General features: G+C 39.2%; 1 protein-coding gene across 2 annotated transcripts in view; it reads left to right on the top strand.

Moving 5' to 3' along the window:
• The window catches only part of Trim36 (tripartite motif containing 36), a 40,814-nt gene that overhangs the window by 12,969 nt on the left and 8,606 nt on the right, over positions 1 to 19,239 (top strand). For both annotated transcript variants that reach the window (XM_051200791.1, XM_051200792.1), the window contains exons 2-5: positions 394 to 628; positions 6,206 to 6,531; positions 8,481 to 8,627; positions 16,849 to 16,944. In XM_051200791.1, the coding sequence (XP_051056748.1) occupies positions 394 to 628; positions 6,206 to 6,531; positions 8,481 to 8,627; positions 16,849 to 16,944 (804 nt within the window). The remainder of the gene's footprint in view (positions 1 to 393; positions 629 to 6,205; positions 6,532 to 8,480; positions 8,628 to 16,848; positions 16,945 to 19,239) is intronic.

Raw genomic sequence — 19,239 nt, 5'->3', positions numbered from 1 at the left:
TGGACTTCGAGGTCTCATACATGCTCAGGCCTTACCCATTGTGACAGTTCACTGCCTGTTGCCTGCCGATCACGATGTAGAATTCTCAGCGCCTTCTCCAGCACCATGTGTGTCTGTATACTGCCATAAAGATAATGGAGTAAACATCTGAAACTGTAAGCCAGGCCCAATGAAATGTCTTCTTTTGTAAGAGTTGCTGTGGTCATACGGTCTCTTCCCACAGCAGTAGAAACCTAACTAAGACAGGACTCTTGGAGAAGTTCAGATTTTAAGGTCTGTTTCTTAATTCTTCTTTGGAAAAGCAAGCACAGGTACTCAAACAAGATGAATGATGATGCTGACACGTTTACCCACTGAGAGCTTTTGACTCTGGCTTTTGGTTTTCATCTTAAGGTGACTATTAAGAATATCGAAAAGGAGCTTATTTGCCCTGCGTGCAAGGAGCTGTTTACACACCCGCTAATTCTCCCGTGTCAGCACAGCATCTGTCATAAGTGTGTGAAAGAGCTCTTACTGTCTCTCGATGAGTCATTCAATGATGTGGCATCAGACAACTCTAATCAGAGCAGCCCTCGACTTCGGCTCACCTCCCCTAGCATGGATAGAATCGACAAAATTAGCAGACCAGGTATGTGGAAAAAGCTGGGGTGATGCACCCATTGGGGGGGTGTCAGGGAAAGCTTATAGAGGTTCAGTTCAGTTATAACTGTGGAAGGGAAAGACATTTTCTCCCCAAATGGACAAGACCATTTAAAATGTCAAAATGAACTTTTTTTTTTTTTTTTGGATATGCTCTTAAGATAAGATGGACATTGAATACTAACTTTGTGCTAAAATGCTTACTGTGTATTTTAGGTGATATTGAAATGGTGATGTCCTTGATAATGGCAGAATAATGAACTTCTAGGGAAGCATCTATCAAGTTAATGTGCAAATAGATACTGCAGAATTTAGAATGGAACTGCATAATGGTTACTTCTAAAAACTTTTTTATTTTTGAGAATTTAGTTTGTGTGTGTTTCAATGTATGGCTGTGTATCATGTGGCTGCAGTATCTTCTGAAGCCAGAAGATGGCATCAGATCCCCTGGGTCGGGAGTTAGAGTTGGTTGGGTGCTGGAAATCAAACCCAGGTCCTCTGGAAGAGCAGCCAGGGCTTCAACTGCTTAGCCGTCTCTCCAGCCCTTAGAGAATGTTTAGATCAGATCAGATCATGTGATATTATTCTACCTGAGAACTTTATTTTCTTCAACCATTTGCAGTTATTTTTTAAAAATAAATGTTTTGGCAGGGCATGGTGGTGCACACCTGTATACCAGCCCATGGGAGGTGGAGGGAGAAGGATCTATGGTGTCAAGGACACCCTGGGATGCACAGGAACCTACCCACTCCCCAAAATAAGGGTCTTGACTCTCATGAGTGCTAGAATTCTGCAGTAATGTATGGAAGTAGATGTAATGACATCTAGCATGTATTTTGTACCTGTACCCCAGCTCAACATTTATCTTGTTTCTTATTAAGATAGAGTTGACTCTGAACAGTTATTGCAGGGATGATGCAGATGAAAATTAACTTAAATGACAGAAGCTATTGAAATTCTTTTAAAATCAGTGGTGACTGCAGCTTTGTGTTAAGCATGGCCTTTATGCTAAGATGTGTGTGAGTGCCCAAAAGTTCTAGGGTTCAGAGCTTCTGCTCTAGGCAGTTTGGGCATTGAAGTTTTGTCTTCAAACCTTTTGTCTATTCTCCTCAGCTTCTCCCACTGATAGGACAGGGGTCACTTTTTAATCTCACGAGTTTCTCAGAACAGCATCTCTTTCTAAGCTGCAGTTAGAATGTCATCTTTCTGTGGCCTGACTTAATGCGATGGAGTCTCTCTGTTCAGTATTTATATCCATGTACCTACTCCATCAGAATAAATAAGAGTACTTCATGAGTTATATGTTTTACACACACACACTTCATTTTATATGTAAGAATATTTTGCTTGCATGTTTTGTATGTGTACCTCATGTGTTTTGCCTGTAATTTATATCTGTGTACCACGTGTATGCCTGTTGTCTGAAGAGGTCTGGGAAGAATGTTGCATTCTCAAGGGCAAGATTTGCAGATGGTTTTGAACTACCATGTAGATGCTGGGAATCGAATCTGGGTCTTCTGCAAGAACAATAAGTACTTTTAACTGCCAGGCCATGCATTTTTCTTTGAATGACAGTCACTATTTAGAAGATAGTTTGCACATTTTCCTTCTATCCATGTCCATTGCTAAGAACATGTTTCTGACTTCCTTTTTAAGTGTGTCTTATCATTTTTTGCCCATAAATGAAAAATATATCTGAGTACAATGACACCTGGCTGTTTAAAACGGGTGACCATCTAGAAGACAGTCCTTAAATTTTTCATCACTGATTCACTAAAAATTGCTTTTTTACCATTGCTTATTTTGCTAAAGGATTAGACCCTAGGCTGTCCAGTATAGTAGACACTAGCAGAGAAGTACTTGAAATAGGACTTTTCCGACTGATGTATTGTCAATATGAAATGCTTATCAGAATAGCACAGGTAGAGATTTAATGCTTTTCATATTTATTGCATTTGAGGTGATATCTTGGATATATAGTGGATTAATATCATAATTATTTTTACTTGTTTCTCAACTTTTATCATGGCTACTAGAAAATTTAAAAATGTGTTGTGCGGTGGCTCATTTATTTAATTGGAATAATATTGCCATATGCATTTAATAGACTTTAATGAAGGGGTACTTTGAAAGAAAGGATGTCTGTGTATATGTCAAGTATATATTCAGATGTGTAAACAGAAAGCTGTCTTGTATACTTCTGATCATATGGGTGTAATCTTTGCCTCCAGTTTATATTTTCCTGCTATCAGAATTATTGAATTTTAACAATCTTTTGATAACTTAGTTTTCTAGTTCGTAAAAAAGTCAAAAGATACTTGAATTTACTTAGTTTTTGTAGTGGTGGCCTGAGATGAGGTTGTTTAAAAACACAAATCTCAAGGACAAAGTGTATGTCTTCCCAGTGCTGACCAACAGTGGTACAGCTGAATTCCATATGGTTGAGACTGTTTTATGTTGCTGCTTTGAAAACACCCTGCGTGTCAGGAAAACCACACATTAGCTATTGATTCAATAACCGTATTCAGTGCTTCATGTTTTGTTAACAAGTGAGTATTCTCTTTTGGAATGGAATTCTAAATCCAGCTTTCTGTTCATTCTTCACAGCATCACAGCGGAGATCTTTGGGGTGGAGAGGTAGAAAAAAGTGCTTTATTGCTCTTGTGGCCGCAGGCAGCGTGGTGTTAGATTTACATTCTCTTATGTAGCTAGAGTTTCTCTAACACCAGTGGTCAAGTCTTCAAATTTACAATGGAAAGTAAACAAATTGTACTGACGTGACTTCAAGGTCAACACAATGAAAGTTCTGATATTTTTAAAGGATGTGTCAAAACAATTCCTGTATATACAGAACACAATTTTGTTTTTTAGTATCTGGTACCTTTTTACATTTATGTAGACTGTAATGTAACATTGGTAAAGTTAAATAAATATTAACATTTTTGTCTAAAGTTGTCAACTTTTGCAGTTATACTCTCTGCATGTTTTATGCATATGATGCCTTTTCTTTGTTGTTTTAAAGTATGTCCTGTCAGTGTTTGATCATGGAGGTCTTACCCATTTGGGGGTCATGCACACAGCTTTTTAGGAATCTGTGATTCTGTGTGAAACATTCCGGCCTACCTTACTCCAGCTGACCTTGTAGATAAAATTGACTGCTTTTTGGTCAAAATCTGGTGATCTTTGGTTAGAGAAATTTTAACCCTTTTCTGTTCCTCTCACTTTTTATGAAGTCTAACTAGTGGCATCCCATAAACTGGGCAGGCAATAAGAACAGGAAATTGTTACAGCCAGAATATGGGAGAGGTCACAATTGCAGCATTTGGAATGTGCTGTGAGTTGATTCTCTTGAGATTAAATGTTGAATTTAAAACCTGAGTTATTTTCAGGGGACATATTCAAATAGGCAGCTTGGCTGTTTTTTTAAACTGATCCCAGGAGGTTCTCAAATCTTTTTATGAGTGCTTACTTTCATTTCATCTGTCATATGCTTTTAGCTTTATTTTCATAAAAATATTATATTCATATATAAAAAAATGGCAGCCCTAAGGATATCCTGGAGCAAAAAACTCATGGGAGAAAAAAGCCCAACACAAGACTAAAGTGGAAATTTAATGAAGTCAACTTCCAATAGCTGTGCTATCCAAAGGGCCACAAGGCCAGGTGGCCGTTGAAATTTAAGATAATTAAAATTTCACTGTTTTGGTTGCAACATCCATAGTTCAAATTCTCAAATGTGATGTTTCCTAAAAACTTCCATCTTCACCATAAAATTTAGATAGCAGAGGAATACAGAAAAGGGAACATTTTTTTTTTGACATTTCTAAACATGAAAACAACCAAAATTTGGGTGTCACCAGCATACATGTTAAATCATGATTTAGTTTTTATGATTAATATTGTTTCATATCACTATTCAATTGGCCACAACCTTCACAAACCCTATGATAGGTCATTGTTTTTCACATGGACCACTGAGACTGTTTATTCACTTAAATGTCCACCACCTAGTTTGTGTGTAGAATGATGTAATTGCTTGTGAATTTCCATTTGTTTAAACTTGACCACTGCATTATTTCACTTCCAGAATTGTTTGGCTTGTTTTCCTTCCTTTTTTTCTTCCTTCCTTCCTTTCTTTTTCTTTTTCTTTTTTTTGACAACATTTTCACTGGCATGTGAGTGCTTTGTTTTGTTTTTTAATTAGCCTTGCACGCTTATTTCATTACATGCCTGCTGTGGTGTGAAACATCTTGGATTGTATCACATGTTTTAAAAATTACTGCAGGACTATATTGAGCAGGATTTTCAAGTTTTTCAGAAGTTTCCTTTTATATGATTTATGTTTTAAAATGTTAAGGCTAATTTGTCATTACATGGGACTATTAAAAATACCACGCATGCTTGTTACATTGTGTGCCTTTGGAGTCCAGGGACATGCTGCATGCCATAAAGCCATGGTTATAAAGAATACTTTGGGCTTACCTGTTAAGTTTCACTTACTATGATGTCACATGAGGCATCTATATTTTCTTTTAGATGACAGTCATTTCAAGGCCAATATTAATGTAGCTACCTTTGCCAAATAGAATATACTGAACTTACCCATCAATTTTTGGCATTGGATATGGTAGTGTGAAAGAAGGCAGGAGATTAAGAAGTTCCTTTGTGTATTATGTAAGCTATTTTGTACACAACTGAGATTTCACACTCTAAGAAAGGTTTAATTGAGTATTTATCCACCTGTGTTAAACAGCTTCACATTTCTTTGAACCAGCAGGTAAGGTCTGCCATACTTTGGTTTCTTGACTTAAGATCAGTATGACAACAATGAACAAAATAATGTTTAAGGTTATTTATTGTATTTTGTATATTACAAAATCATAGTGCATCTTGGTACTGAATTAAGTGGTTTAAAGATTTTTTTGTTTCGGGTCCCATTGTGGTTGATGCCTCTTAAAGTTACTGAATTCTATGTCTGTGAATGAGTTCTTCACTCTTCTTTAGATTGCCTTCAATTACCTTCTTGTCTTTCGCACTGAACTTTCCCAGATAAAACAATGCTACAGTGGGAAACATTCTGTTGTGATGATTCTTAAAACTTGTGACCACCTTATTCCTTTGAGTATGCAATGAAAGTATGTTATGTGGATGGTTTGCTGTTTCAAATAGTCACTGGGATTTCAATGAGCATGCCGAGTCATGGCCCTGCCCTTTCATGTACCCCATTTCTTCCAAGATAGCATTTACTTTATGACTCTGAGTACAATATATAAAATTAACTAGAGGTCTTAATTATGTAAAACACTCTATAAAGTAAAAATACTCAATGAAGTCTGTGTTTAGCTTAATATAGGTTTATGTGCAATTTATTATAATTTCTCTTTTTCTCAATGATACCTTTTAATAATTTGAACTTGTCTTTTATACAAGTAAAAATATTTGTTTAGAAAAGCATGTTCAGAATTCAGATGGAGGCACCCAAAATAGTCATTATTGTCGAGATTTTCTAAAACATGTCTCTTAATCACTTGTGCTGTAACTAAATGAAGTCTTGCTAACCACACAGGCTGGAAGCGCAATTCACTGACCCCAAGACCAACTATCTTCCCTTGTCCTGGCTGTGAGCGTGATGTGGATCTTGGAGAGCGAGGAGTCAGTGGTCTATTTCGGAATTTCACTTTGGAAACGATTGTCGAGAGATACCGGCAGGCCGCTAGGGCAGCCACAGCCATTATGTGTGACCTTTGTAAACCACCACCCCAGGAATCTACGAAGAGCTGCATGGACTGCAGTGCAAGCTACTGCAATGAATGCTTCAAAATCTATCATCCTTGGGGTACTGTAAAAGCTCAGCATGAGTATGTGGGTCCCACCACTAATTTCAGACCCAAGGTAAGTTAGGGTACCAAATATTGTGGGAGAAATTGCCATGAGTCTAGAGACAGCAAGATTTGATTGGATAGCACCATTGTGATATTTTTAGTTAGCTGCATCTTTACAGTAGGTAAAGAATAATTACAGCCTAATACTTTAAAAGCTTGAGACATAGCGCTTATATAATCTGTTAGGTGGACTTTACATTTCTTAAGTATTCTGGGTTATTTGTTTAATAAATTCTACAAGAACTTCATGTTCTATGATCTATGATGAGTAAAATGATTTGTGTGCTGCCACCTCCCAGTGTGGATGCTTTTAAAGTTGTTGTTCCTGGTTTTTTTTTTCTTTGTTTGTTTTTTCAAGACAGGGTTTTTCTGTATAGCCTTGGCTGTTCTAGAACTCTCTCTGTAGACTATGTTGCCCTCATACTCGGAGATCCGCCTGCTGCCTCCCAAATGCTGGGAGCACTACCACCACCTGGCATAAAGCTGTTCTTTATCACTTAATAACTGGTATGAATATGAAAATATAATAGTATTCTTAATCACACGACCTTTAATTTGTAATTCATATGTTAATCTTAAAAGTACCCACATGGGGTTGCTCATAGCAAGCCAGCTGTAGTTGCAAGTCCAAGGGATCTAATTCTCACTTCTGTCCTAATGTGATCACTAATGTTCACACACTTAACACAGACACAAGCATACAAATAATTTAAAGTAATAATTGAAATCTCAAAAAAAATCATTACAAAATATTCACCAAACATTCCTTATATAACACAGATATGAAAGATTAAAGCGAAGATATTTCTTTGTCCCCACATTATGAAAGACACTTTTCCTCAAGACCATTAGTCTCATAACAGATTTATTGACCTTTGAATTCCATGTTATGATGTTTGTATCACCCTAACTGCTTAAGGTCATTGATTTTTTTTTTTTTAAAGTATGACTTCAAGTTTTAGTGTTTCATTTAGAAGTTTACACTGACAAGATTATAAAAGGACACACGCTAATGCGCTACACTAGAGCTAGGTTCTTATAAGTTAAGTATTCCGTAGAATTTGGAATGCAAATTAGCCATAAGCTTTTTATTTGCAACTATAAAGTACTGGCCAGTAAACCAAAGGAATACGAATAAGCTATGTTGGGGAAAATAGCTCCCTTCAAGCCATTTATGTCAGCCAAGATAGTGTAACACTTCAGAGATGTTGCTTATGCTAAATACTCACCTGCAGCTGAACTCATTCTACCTCTTCCTACTGGAAGCTTACATTTTCCTACTTTAAAAGATATACGTTCTTATGAGAATCAGGAACTTGAACACTCTGAAACTCTGAAGTTTTTTCCACTTTCACCCTTCCCTGTAACAATATTGCTTGTAGGACTTTGTACATTGGCCTTTTTTTTTTTTTTTCCTTCTTAATATGTCAGACCAGTTAAGGTTGCCCACTATCCAGTCTCATCAACATACTACCTAAATGCTATGCATCTATGAGTTCATAGAGTAAGTAAAAATGCAGCGAGAGTGTGCCTTGTGGGGCTGGCCTGCTGGACAGGCGCTTACATCACAAAGCCCCTCAGAGCCCTCTTAGCAACAGGCTTTTATGGAGAGTCAGCCCGTAGAGTCTCCTGAGGTTCTGATAGCTTACAGAGGTGCTCAGTAAGAAGTTGCCTAATGTGTGTAGTGAGACTGTTTCTCTAGCATGTTTAAGCATTCTCTCTACTTGAGGCCCTTGGGAATGAACTGTTCTTCTCACCAAGTTTAGGGGAAACAGTGTCTGTTAATGGTTTGAACCCTCAGATATGAAAATGGTAATTCTAAAGTTTTCATGTGATATATATTTATTTTTATCCTTTTATTCACCTATAAAACTCTTTATTTTATATAGCAAATATTTGTGTTAGGGGATCTAGGCTACTTGACTCCTTGATCTTTAACTGTATGTTTTTATTCAACAGATTTTAATGTGTCCAGAACATGAGACAGAGAGAATAAACATGTACTGTGAACTGTGCAGAAGGCCCGTCTGCCATCTCTGTAAGTTGGGTGGGAATCATTCCAATCACCGGGTGACTACCATGACCAGTGCCTACAAAACTTTAAAGGTAGGATTTACTGTTTCAGAAGCGGGTTTACATTTATTTTTCATTTTATTTAACATTTATGAATGTTTTATCTGAAAGTGTGTCTGTGCACCATGTGTGCAATGCCAGCAGAGGGCCGGAAGAGGGGGTTGGATCCTATAACTAGAGTTATAGCGCTTTATCTCCCTCACTATGGATGCTAGGAATCAAACCCAGGTCTTTTGGAAGAGCAGCCAGTGCTCTTAGCTGCTGAGCCATCTCTCCAGCCCTGGAAGTAGGTTTTGATACCTGATGATTTCATGACTTAAGTTTTTGTAAGTTTTTGTAGTGTCTGTTTTACCTAAAGGAGTTATGAGGCAGAACTTAACATGTAATTACTAAAAATATATATAATCATATAAAAAATAAATATTGATAAAATATAGAAATTTATATATTATATAAGATATAATATGCAATGAGTTATAATTATTATGTACATAAAATATTAATTATATAAATAAATATAAATTATATAAATAATTATATAAATAAATATAAATAAGTACATATATTTAAAATAATTACAAGTTATTTTTAGAAATTTTTTTAACTTAAAATTGTTAGTTTTTTTGAATTTGTGTTAAAGCCTTGCACAGTTAGTTTTGAAGTATGAGGGAGAGAGGAATGAGGGAGACTGTTGAGATCCTCCAGAGAGTTCAGTGTTCGTTACTGATCTGTTTGCAGAGATAGAAGGCTTCAGAAAATGCTCACATTTGATAATCAGTAGCTTGGTAGGCGGTGCTGTGGTGCTTTCTTTACTTCATTCCTTTTTTTTTTTTTTTCTGTAAACAGTTTTAAAGGAGTTAATTCAGCTTAATTACCTCACGTTCCCCTTTTATTGTAATTGCTCCCTTTAGCAGTATGTGTGCAGATTATCTTATGTGTGTGGCTGCATACATAAATAGTGTCATATGTCTTTGCCACAGACAGGTTTGCCCATTGTACCTTCTGTTTCTCTGGTCCTTGCTCGCCTGGTGTCTTAGTTAGGGTTTCTATTGCTGTGTTAAAACACCATGACCAAAATAAACTTGGGGAGGAAAGGGTTTGTTTCATCATATACTTCCAGATAAACAGTCCATCACTGAAGGGGTCAGGAACCTGGAGGCAGGAGCACAGGCCATGGAGGAATACTGCTTACTGACTCGCTCAGCCTGTTTTCTTAGCACACCAGGACCACCTGCCCAAGGGTGGCACCACCCACAGTAGTGTGCTGGGCCCCTCCCAAATCAATCATTAGTCAAGAAAATGCCTCACAGGCTTCCACACAAGCTCATGGGCATTTTCTTAACTGAGGTTCCCTCCTCCTAGATGACTCTAGCTTGTGCCAAGTTGACAGAAAACTAGCCAGCTGGAAGTTTTTGATTGGCTGTCAGGTATTCTTAGTTAAGACTTGTGTTCAGCTTTGCCTGGCAGGGTAGGGAAGCATTTGGTTTTAGGTAAACCAGCCTGACTTTAGAGGTAGAAACCTTTGATGGTTCTTCTCCATCCCCGATGATTTAGATGCTCTTGTTTTGGGAGTTGGAGTTCTGGATGGTGGGGAGCTCATTATCCCCAGCTTGTGTGAACTTTCTGGAACTTCCCTGACCTTGGGCATGGTTGGCTGGTGGTCAGTCTTACACACCTCTCTGCAGGGTTTTCCCTTTCTGCTTGTCTGTGGTTTTAGGCTTTGGAAACCCCAACTTCCTTAACTCCTAGCTCCATTACTTAGTCTCATGGGAGACACGGGTTCATTTGAGTTCTCTGCCTCCAGCCTCAGAAACTGTGGACAACAGGCTAGGATAGTCAGGCTTCTCTTGTTTCCCATCATCTAGGAAATGTCTCTTGAGATCTGGCACATAACAAGAGAGATTTCAGATGTTGTGTTTCGTTGGTTCAAGTGGGAAGCTAAATTTTGTCACTTTATCATTCCTGTGTAGTCAGTCAGCTTCACATAGCACAATAATAATACATCACATTTGTCAAAGTTTTGATTTCTAGTTGGTTTAATTTCGTGTATTCTGTTCCAGTTTTTATTACTTGTACTATCTTTGACACTAGACTAAAACTACTGTGTTGGAAAAAATATCCATGAATCCATGTTTCTCCTTTGCTCTCAGAACCCACAACAATCAACACAGAAGACATTTTGTTTGTTCATTTGTTTGAGACAGGGTTCTGCTATGTAAGCCAGGCTGGCCTCAAATTTGCCATGATACTACTGCCTCTACTTCCCAAGTGGTCATTTACAGGTGTGTGTTACCACACCTGGACGGAAGACATCTGTGACCTCACATGGCATCAGCAAGCTAGCAGTGGAGTCTATAGTAGCAGATACTAGCTGGAGATCCTCTAATTCAGTTTAGTCCTGGCACCGTACCTGGATGTGCTATCAGGTCCTACAGGTGAAGGGCCATTCCCCAGGGCTGCCCCTGCCAAACTCCATGCGGGTTTTTTGTTTTACTTTGTTTGGCCTTTGGTCACAAGACTGTAAAAAGTTTAACTCACTCTTCTTGGGTCTAATTATTTTGTTTGAGACACTCACTTGACTCAGGGAAACACAAACAACAATTTATCACACCGGATATGACAACAGGTGCTGATAGAGAGATGCACTGGAATGTGAGGAGGGCATGAGCTGCCACGCCCTCTGGATGAGCACTCTGGGAGAGCCTCCAAGGGCTCCGCTATATGGAAGTTCTGAACCCTCCTCTCTGAGTTTTTATGGAAGTCTCATCGATAAACACGGTCCATTAAGTCATTGACAGTTGATAACCTTCACTTTGGGGCTTCTTGTCCTTGGAGGTTGTGAGGTAGGACTGAATCTTAGCTGTCTAATCACATGCCTCTGTGTTCTTGGTGACCAGCTCTCACCCTGAAGCCAGCTGCCTCTTGGCTCATTAGCTTATTTTAAAAAATCCCAAAACTATCATTTTTAAGTTGTATGTTTCTTTCTTACATATTTCAGACTTTTGGAAAGATAGTCCATAATATACTTACAGTTTGCTTACTTTTGTAAGAAACTAAATGTCTAGATTTGTAATTTGCTAAAAGTAACAAATATCCTTTACACTTGGTTTTAGATTTAAGCTGAAGGGGACTGACCACAACGATGCAAAGACACAGTGTCATTTCTTATTTTTGGCTCTTGGGTGTTGCACTTAGAGAAATGAGCATCATAGAAGGGTAACCTTGCATTTGTCTTGCATCTACTGTTTGCTGAATCTGCTGAGGTAAACACCAGGTCTCTTATCTGTGTTATAGTGTCAGGTTGTTTGTGAAGGTGTGTTCTGAACTCTGGAAACAGCTTGTACTTTTGGAGATACTGGAGTAACCAGTTACTGCCTGGATCTGAGAATGATCCACTCTTAGCAGTTTTGTTAGCTGAGGCTAGGATATTTTCCCTCCTGTGACTGTCTTGGCTTCTGTTAATGTTGACATAGACATGCACATGAGCTCAAAGTAGAGCCTCTCTTCCCCACAGCTGCCTGTTCCTAGTCTTCCAGAATGGGGGCTGGAGAGAGTCCACAGGGAGTCCTATTCACTGTTTCCTGTCACCATTTTGGCCCATAAGACTTTTTGATTCTCGTGTGTTCTGAAAAGACACATGTTCATTGCCCGTCTCCTGATCTAGCCACACCTCAGTCACCAAGCCCCTCCACCGTTGGGAAGTCCAGTCCTTTCTAGAGCTTTCTCAGCTTCTCTCTTTACTATACAGTTTTCTTATTAAATGTTTGATATGGCTTATTCTTATTTAGCTTTCTCACTCTTCAACCACAACTACAGACGTTTTCAAGCATGTCACTTAAGGATGTTTCCTGAGGGATTTTTGATAGTTTCCTGTGTATTATTTCCATAGATTTCCAAGGAAGTCTTGTTTGAGTCCGAGAACTCAGAGAATTAGAAAATGCAAACATCGTTTTCCCATTGCATAGGGAAGCACTTGGGATAGCATTTATATTTTAGGGAGTGGGGGATACAGCTTATGCCTTTTTGGGGGTAGTTTGTGGTGAACATTGTTGTCATAGTCGCTGAAGTAGATTAGCACTTATTATTGTAAGTATTGGCAGTGTATATCTTTTCCAACATGGTGGTGTTTCTGGCTTGACTGTAAAATGCTGCCATCAGGCTCATATGTTTGAACATTTATTCTCCTGTCTATAAGGTTGTGGAACCATTAGATGATGAGGCCAAGCGTGAGGAAGTGTGAGCCTTACAGTTATAGCCCATGTGGGTTCTACCAGAGCTCTTTACTTCATGTCCATCAACACAGCGTGTACACAGCTGTGCCTGGCTCCTGCTGCCATGGCCCCTGAAGGCTCTGGCTTCTCTGACTACTGTTCCCTTGCCTGCTGCGATGAACTTGTGTCCTCTCAAACTGAACCAAAATAAATCTTCCTTCCCTTAAGTGTTGTCTTTTTGTTATTTTATCACATCAAGGAGAAAGTAGTTTGAGTATGTATCATTGTGGATTCCTTTTCAAGTAGCATACTTGAAGAGAAAGTATCATATATTTGTCCTTCCAAACATCCTATTCTGAACATCTCTGGAGATTCTGAACATCTCTGGAGATGAAGCAAAGCTGGTATCACCTTTAAACTTGTACATTTGGAGAACAGGGGCCATGATAGTTATATATTATTCTCCTAGACTGCTTACATGAAAGATACTTTGGAACTGTTCTTGAATAACTTTTCCTTTGTTTTGTTTACTGGTGTTTTTTTTTTTTTGGTACTTTTTACTGGGGTATGATATAAAGAGGGAAAAAATGGTTCTCAAAACTTGGCTTGGCATTTGCCTCTCACAGGACTTTTGAGACAGCTACAGAGGCTGGCCTTGTCCTTTGTTGTGTGGTTTTTCTTGGGGAGATGTAAACAAGCATCTTCTTGCCTCAGCTCTAGCTGAGTCCAACTTGGTGAATTAATAAGCTTATTGTGGTTACTTATGGAAGCACAGGTGGCTCTTGGGTAGCTGCATCACTGAAAACCCCACCCCAGCTGTATCCCTGACCCCCTGTTGAGGTTGCAGGCATCTTGGCTGGTGGGAGACTCATGGCTTATGTAACTTTTGGGAATGTGGCCTGGTTAATCTTGTAAGTTTCAGGAACCTCCTTTGACTTGTGAGGTTGGTCTACTTCATGTGGCTTAAGGAGTCTCTCTTTGTGGTAGACAAAGACTGTTGAAATTTGGAGGAATTTGTTGCACAGCAAACCCTTAGGAGACTCAGATTCACACCACTATTTTATAATTCTAGTACTTGGGAAATAGAGGCATGTGAACCTCCAAGTTTAAGGCCAGCCTTGTCTACAGAGTGAATTCCAGGACAGCCAGGGCTACATACATAGAAAAACCATGTCTTGAAAAACAAAAACAAGAAGCATTTATTGTGGGCAAACAAACACATGCATGCAACAGGCACACAAAGAAAAATTCCTTCTGCAAAGCAGAGAAGGGGCACTTGGGAAGACAAAAATGTCTACTTTTCTCAAGGGCTAGGCTTTTAAAGCCTCTGAAGAGTTTACCTCCTGACTTGGGGTTGGTTAGTTTGAAGACAGATAGGATTGATCAGCAATTATGGTGTGTGACTGATCCAGTCTTGAACTCCTTGAGCATGCCTATCAGTTGTGGGATGCAAAGCTGCTAAGCTTTTGTCTCAACTCAGTAGGTTGAGGAAGAGGCTGGCCATCTTGGAGATTTGCCACCCTTATTACCTACATATGGCCCTTCTCCATGTCTGTTCACCTGCTAGGAAGTCTAATTCCTAGTCTTTCGTCCCACCTCTCAGATCTCACCCTAACTGCTGCTCTGGGTTTGGGAACAAAGCCAATTCTAGCTGCTTTGAGTTGACAAAGGGTAGAATATAGGGGGGCAAGGGAGCGGGGACATCAGTCACAATGCCAAAGGAGGGTCTATCTAAGGGGCCATGATAAAACTGAACAGATGGCGAAGATCTAGTACTTAAGACAGCCTTTTGGTGATGGTGTGTATCTTTGGAGCTTGTTATATGAGTTATATGTGTAACATATAAAAAGGGAGACCTGTAGTTCCTACTGAGAGCACAGTTAGAAAAATAGTGGGGGAAGTTTTGGCCTTGGAGGAAGAGAACAGGCAAGAAAACACCTCAAGAATCCTCAGCAGGATCTGTCATAGATGTCAACAAGGTTGGTGAGTTCTTGTCATTATTGTCTTTCTTAAGGTGTTCACTGGAAGGAGAACATTTGTCTGCACATCACTTTTTTTGGAACTATAGAATTTTTAAATCTTTGAGAAACTGGCCTTTGATGAGTACTCAAGGCCTGATTTAAAAAAAAAAAATTCTTGCCCTGTGATGTGCACTCCTTGCAGGTTGGAACCTTGACTCTCATTTTACCTCTATTACTAATGCCTAGTGTCAGTATCTAGTGCTTGCAGTTTTTGGAGGCCTGTGAACAGACATTATGACTATTAAGACACCTCCCATCCTTAAAAACAGATCACCTGGGTCTGGCCAGGAGCCAGAGAAGACTGGATCTACTTTGCATAAAGGATAAGACTGGCCAGAGACTCTGAGTGTTGACAATCCTGTGAGTGACTGATGATGCCCTTGGTCTAGATTTCTGAATTCTTCCTTGTATTCTTCTCTAGTGGTCTCTGGGTCACTCAGTTTATCTTAGCCCCCCTACATTCAGTTTGAGCTTTTTAAGAACACTTATATCCATTTTAATGGCAGAATACAGTTCAGTCACTGTAGTTAAGAAAAAACAAAGCATGCTGCTCATCCTTGTGTTCCCAGCATGGGCTCATAAGGGACAATGCTAGACTTATTGGCTTGCAATGTGGTTTTAAACACCCTCTACTCCTGGAGAATGGTTATGTTATTTAATTGTGAGTAGTTTTTTGGTTCAGCTATTGACTCTACCTCATTAACTTTGGGTTCCTTAGATGGGTAAAATGCCAGGTCAAAACAAAAGATTTTTCTGTTTCATCATAGCATTATTATTTTTAAGATCCCATCTTCTTTCTGTCTCTGTGTCTTTATATCTGTCTTTTTGTCTCTGTCTCTCAAGGACTTACTGGAGCCTTGGCCTTGTCCCTGATCCTCTCACCTCTACCTCCCAAGTGCCAGGATTCCAGGCTTGTATAACCCTGTCCAGCTCTTGTTTTTGATTGATTGATCGGTTGATGAAGGTGATGGGGATTGAGTCTAGGGCTTTGCACATACATGCCTGGCAAGTGCTCTACTTCTGAGTTAGATCCCCAATCCAGTGTGTCTTGTGTGTCCAGAAATCGTGTTCCTTTCTTGTTAGCCACTTCCTGTTTCTCCAGCGAGCCCTCCCAGGGGGCTTCTGACACTGAGATTTTTCCTGCAGAGCCAATCATATCTGTTTCTGCACACATCCTCTTTCCTCCTCATATAAGTATAAGGTTAATAAAAAAAGAGGAAGATGAAATGGTTGGGAGACTTACTTCCTAAATCCTCAAACCCCAAGCTGTTCTCCCTGCCCACACTTTGCATTTCCGGTGTTCAGTAGTAATGCTTTCGCCCTGAGCATCTTTTCGCCTCTGCCCTGGAAGGTGTTTCCTGGGCATTATCTTTTTTCATTTACACTCTTAATACATTTATCTGCTGTGACTTGGTAGTCCATAGTGCCCTGAAGGGGCTTCAAAAATGTACTTCAGATTCATTGCAGAATGCTTTTTAGACCAAACTAAAGATTTTACTAAACCCTACAATGTAATTTCTATGGGGAATTATAGTGTTCAGACTAGCTAATTTACAAACAAATTACTTTTGAAAATCCATGTTTTCACTTGAGTACAGTGAATCAATCTGGAGGCTGGGATGAGCTGGGATTATTTTGGACTTGTCCTTGGTGTTTTTCCTGCTGTGTGTGTGTCTAAATTGTGAAATGTAATGGAAGGCTCTAACCTGCCAACCTTTAATTTGCTTAGAAGCTTTGAAAGCAAGGCTTCCAGGAGTGTTAATTAAACAACAAAAATGTACTACTTGAGCATTTGGAATTTTTGACTGAGTATCACTTACTCTTTTTTTCCCAGCCTTCATTTAATCTTTCGTATGACCATGGGCCTATGTACTTCAGGCCAGTAAATGTTTACCTTGAGTTAATTACTATAGCTGATTTTGCCATCTCTTCATCAGGAAGGATGGGTACTGTGTAATTTGCAAAATTGCATGAAGTCTTTGTTGACTTGTTTTTGCACTTGCATTCTGTGTGTTTTCACAGGAGAAGCTTTCAAAGGACATTGATTTTCTCATTAGTAAGGAAGGCCAAGTGAAGAGTCAAATTTCTGAACTGAACTTGTTAATGAAAGAAACAGAGGTAAGTCGTAAAGTGGTCAGCATAGCTTTTCATTCACCTGTCCTGACATTAGCTTATTTGTTCATAACGTCCTTAATGTGTTCCTGAGCTGGGGATTGTGTGACCTCGCCCCTCTGCTTTTCTAGAACTTGCAGCATATTCGGTTGTAGAATACACAGCATAGACTCCTTGTGTGATTAGTGTTATTGGGATGAGACACAGGGCTCAGAAGCCGTAAGGAAAAGGATAGCTTTCAACAGTGACCTGCATGTGAACAAATGAGCAGATAGCCTTTGGAAAAGTACTGCCTGTGATAGGCCCACGGTTATCTGCTGAATGCATGTTCTGCTTTTCTTGCCTTGTTTGTAATAGCCACAAGGTCCATCACCAGAGGAATACACCAACAGACCCAAATGTCTATCAACAGAGGAGTACAGACCCATTGAGACTATTGGAGTTACTTGTACACATAGTATAGGTACATTCTGCCATAAATTGTGGAAGGGGTGACCCTGTAATGAAGTATCCAGACCAGTCTGGGGAGATAGTTTAGCAATGGCTGGTCTTCTAGATGACTCCAGTTCAATTCCCAACACCCACACGGTGCGTAATTCCAGATCCAGGAAATTCAATGTCCCCTTTTAACTTCCATGTTCACCAGGCATCTCCATGGTGCACAGACATATATACAGGAAAAGCAGACATATACGTTAAATAAGTACCTTTAAGTAGCTGAACAGTGAAATTTTAAAATTTCATGAAGCTATCCTTGAGGGAAGCTATCCTTGAGTAGATGTTATGAGGGTGACTTCTGGTATAGCAGTGATGTTCTTTTATCTGAATGTCCTGCTGCTTGGATATCACCTTACATTAAATTCTACTTCAATAAAAAGAAAACAAAACAAACAAAAAACAGGGAAAGTAAACTGCCATGGTGATTCATACCTGTAATCCTAGCACTTGGGAGATGGAAGCAGGAAGATGGTGTTACGTTCAAGGCCAGTCTTGGCTACATAAAAATTAAAGGACTACATAAGAGTGTCTTAAAAAGGGGTGGAGGCAGGCTAGTAACCCATTGGTTAAACATACTTGCTGCCAAGCCTGATTTACCTGAGTGTAATTTCTAGAGCCCACATGGTTAAGGGGTAGAATCCGCTCTCTTGAATTGTTCTCTTACCTACAGACAAAGACAGGCACACACACACACACACACACACACACACACACACACACACTTATATGAGAGAGAGAGAAAGAGAGAGGAGGGAGGGAGAGGAGAGACATGGTAAATATAATGTAAAAATTAAAACAAAAAATTAATAAGTAATAACTTTTTGAAATACAGTAAATATGAGTAGGATTGGGTTATTTGACAGTTCAAGTATCTTTTACAGGCTTTAATATGTAGAGTGGAGTTATGTTTTTTTCTTTTCCTCTTGATCACTTTAAAATTTATAATTAAATGTAAAAGATCTAGGCTAGGACAAGACTGTTATTTCTTGAAATATTTTTTCCCAGTCAGGAGTGAAATAGTTAAGAAAGAATAGGACAGTAGGGGGCCAAGGATATATCTTAGTGATAGAAAATTTGCATCATGTGTATTAGACATGTGGATCTGGATCCTGGTCTGTGTCACCAACACTACAGAAGAAGTAAGGAAAAAAGCAAACGTATATCATATTTGCCGCACCATCTTCAGTTCTATATTGGTGATGATGATAGGGCAGTTTTTGTGCCTGCAATTATAATTTGTATCTATGCATAGTATTTCTGAGCTTAATGTGGAGACCATCATGGAATTCTAACTTTTCCCTTTAATAACTAGAACAAAGTATAATGGTAAATATGAAAATTCCTGATAAAACCTATTACTTTGTGTGTTACCTCAGAAACAAAAGTGGGACTTTGGGGTTAGTCATGGAGAAGGGAATCCTAGCAGCATCCCTTCTAATGTGGTCCAGAGGCTTCTGGGAACTCCGGTGTCCCCCTGCCATGCTTGCCTGTAGATTTGCCCTTAGGTCTGCTATGATGAGCGTTCTTCAGTGCTCACTGGACTCCCTTCTTCAAAACCATGCCGAGCTCTGGCTTCACAAAAATCCAAATCATTTGGGCCAGGCAGGGTGACATAGACTTGTAATCCCAGCACTAGGGAGGGTGAGGCAGGAGGATTGCCCTTGTGGCCAGTGCAGGCTATATAGAGACTGTATTTCAAATAACTAAGTTCCAAAACAACAGGTTTAACACACATCAAGGACAGGATTGTCCTATAAAAAAGGAAAAAAATCATTGTACAATAAAAATGCGTAGAGTATGTGG

The sequence above is a fragment of the Phodopus roborovskii genome, unplaced genomic scaffold (assembly GCF_943737965.1).
Source record: "Phodopus roborovskii unplaced genomic scaffold, PHOROB, whole genome shotgun sequence".
NCBI classification, from domain to species: domain Eukaryota; kingdom Metazoa; phylum Chordata; class Mammalia; order Rodentia; family Cricetidae; genus Phodopus; species Phodopus roborovskii.
The sequence above is the reverse complement of the archived record's forward strand: the minus strand, read 5'-3'. Positions and strand labels throughout refer to the sequence as shown.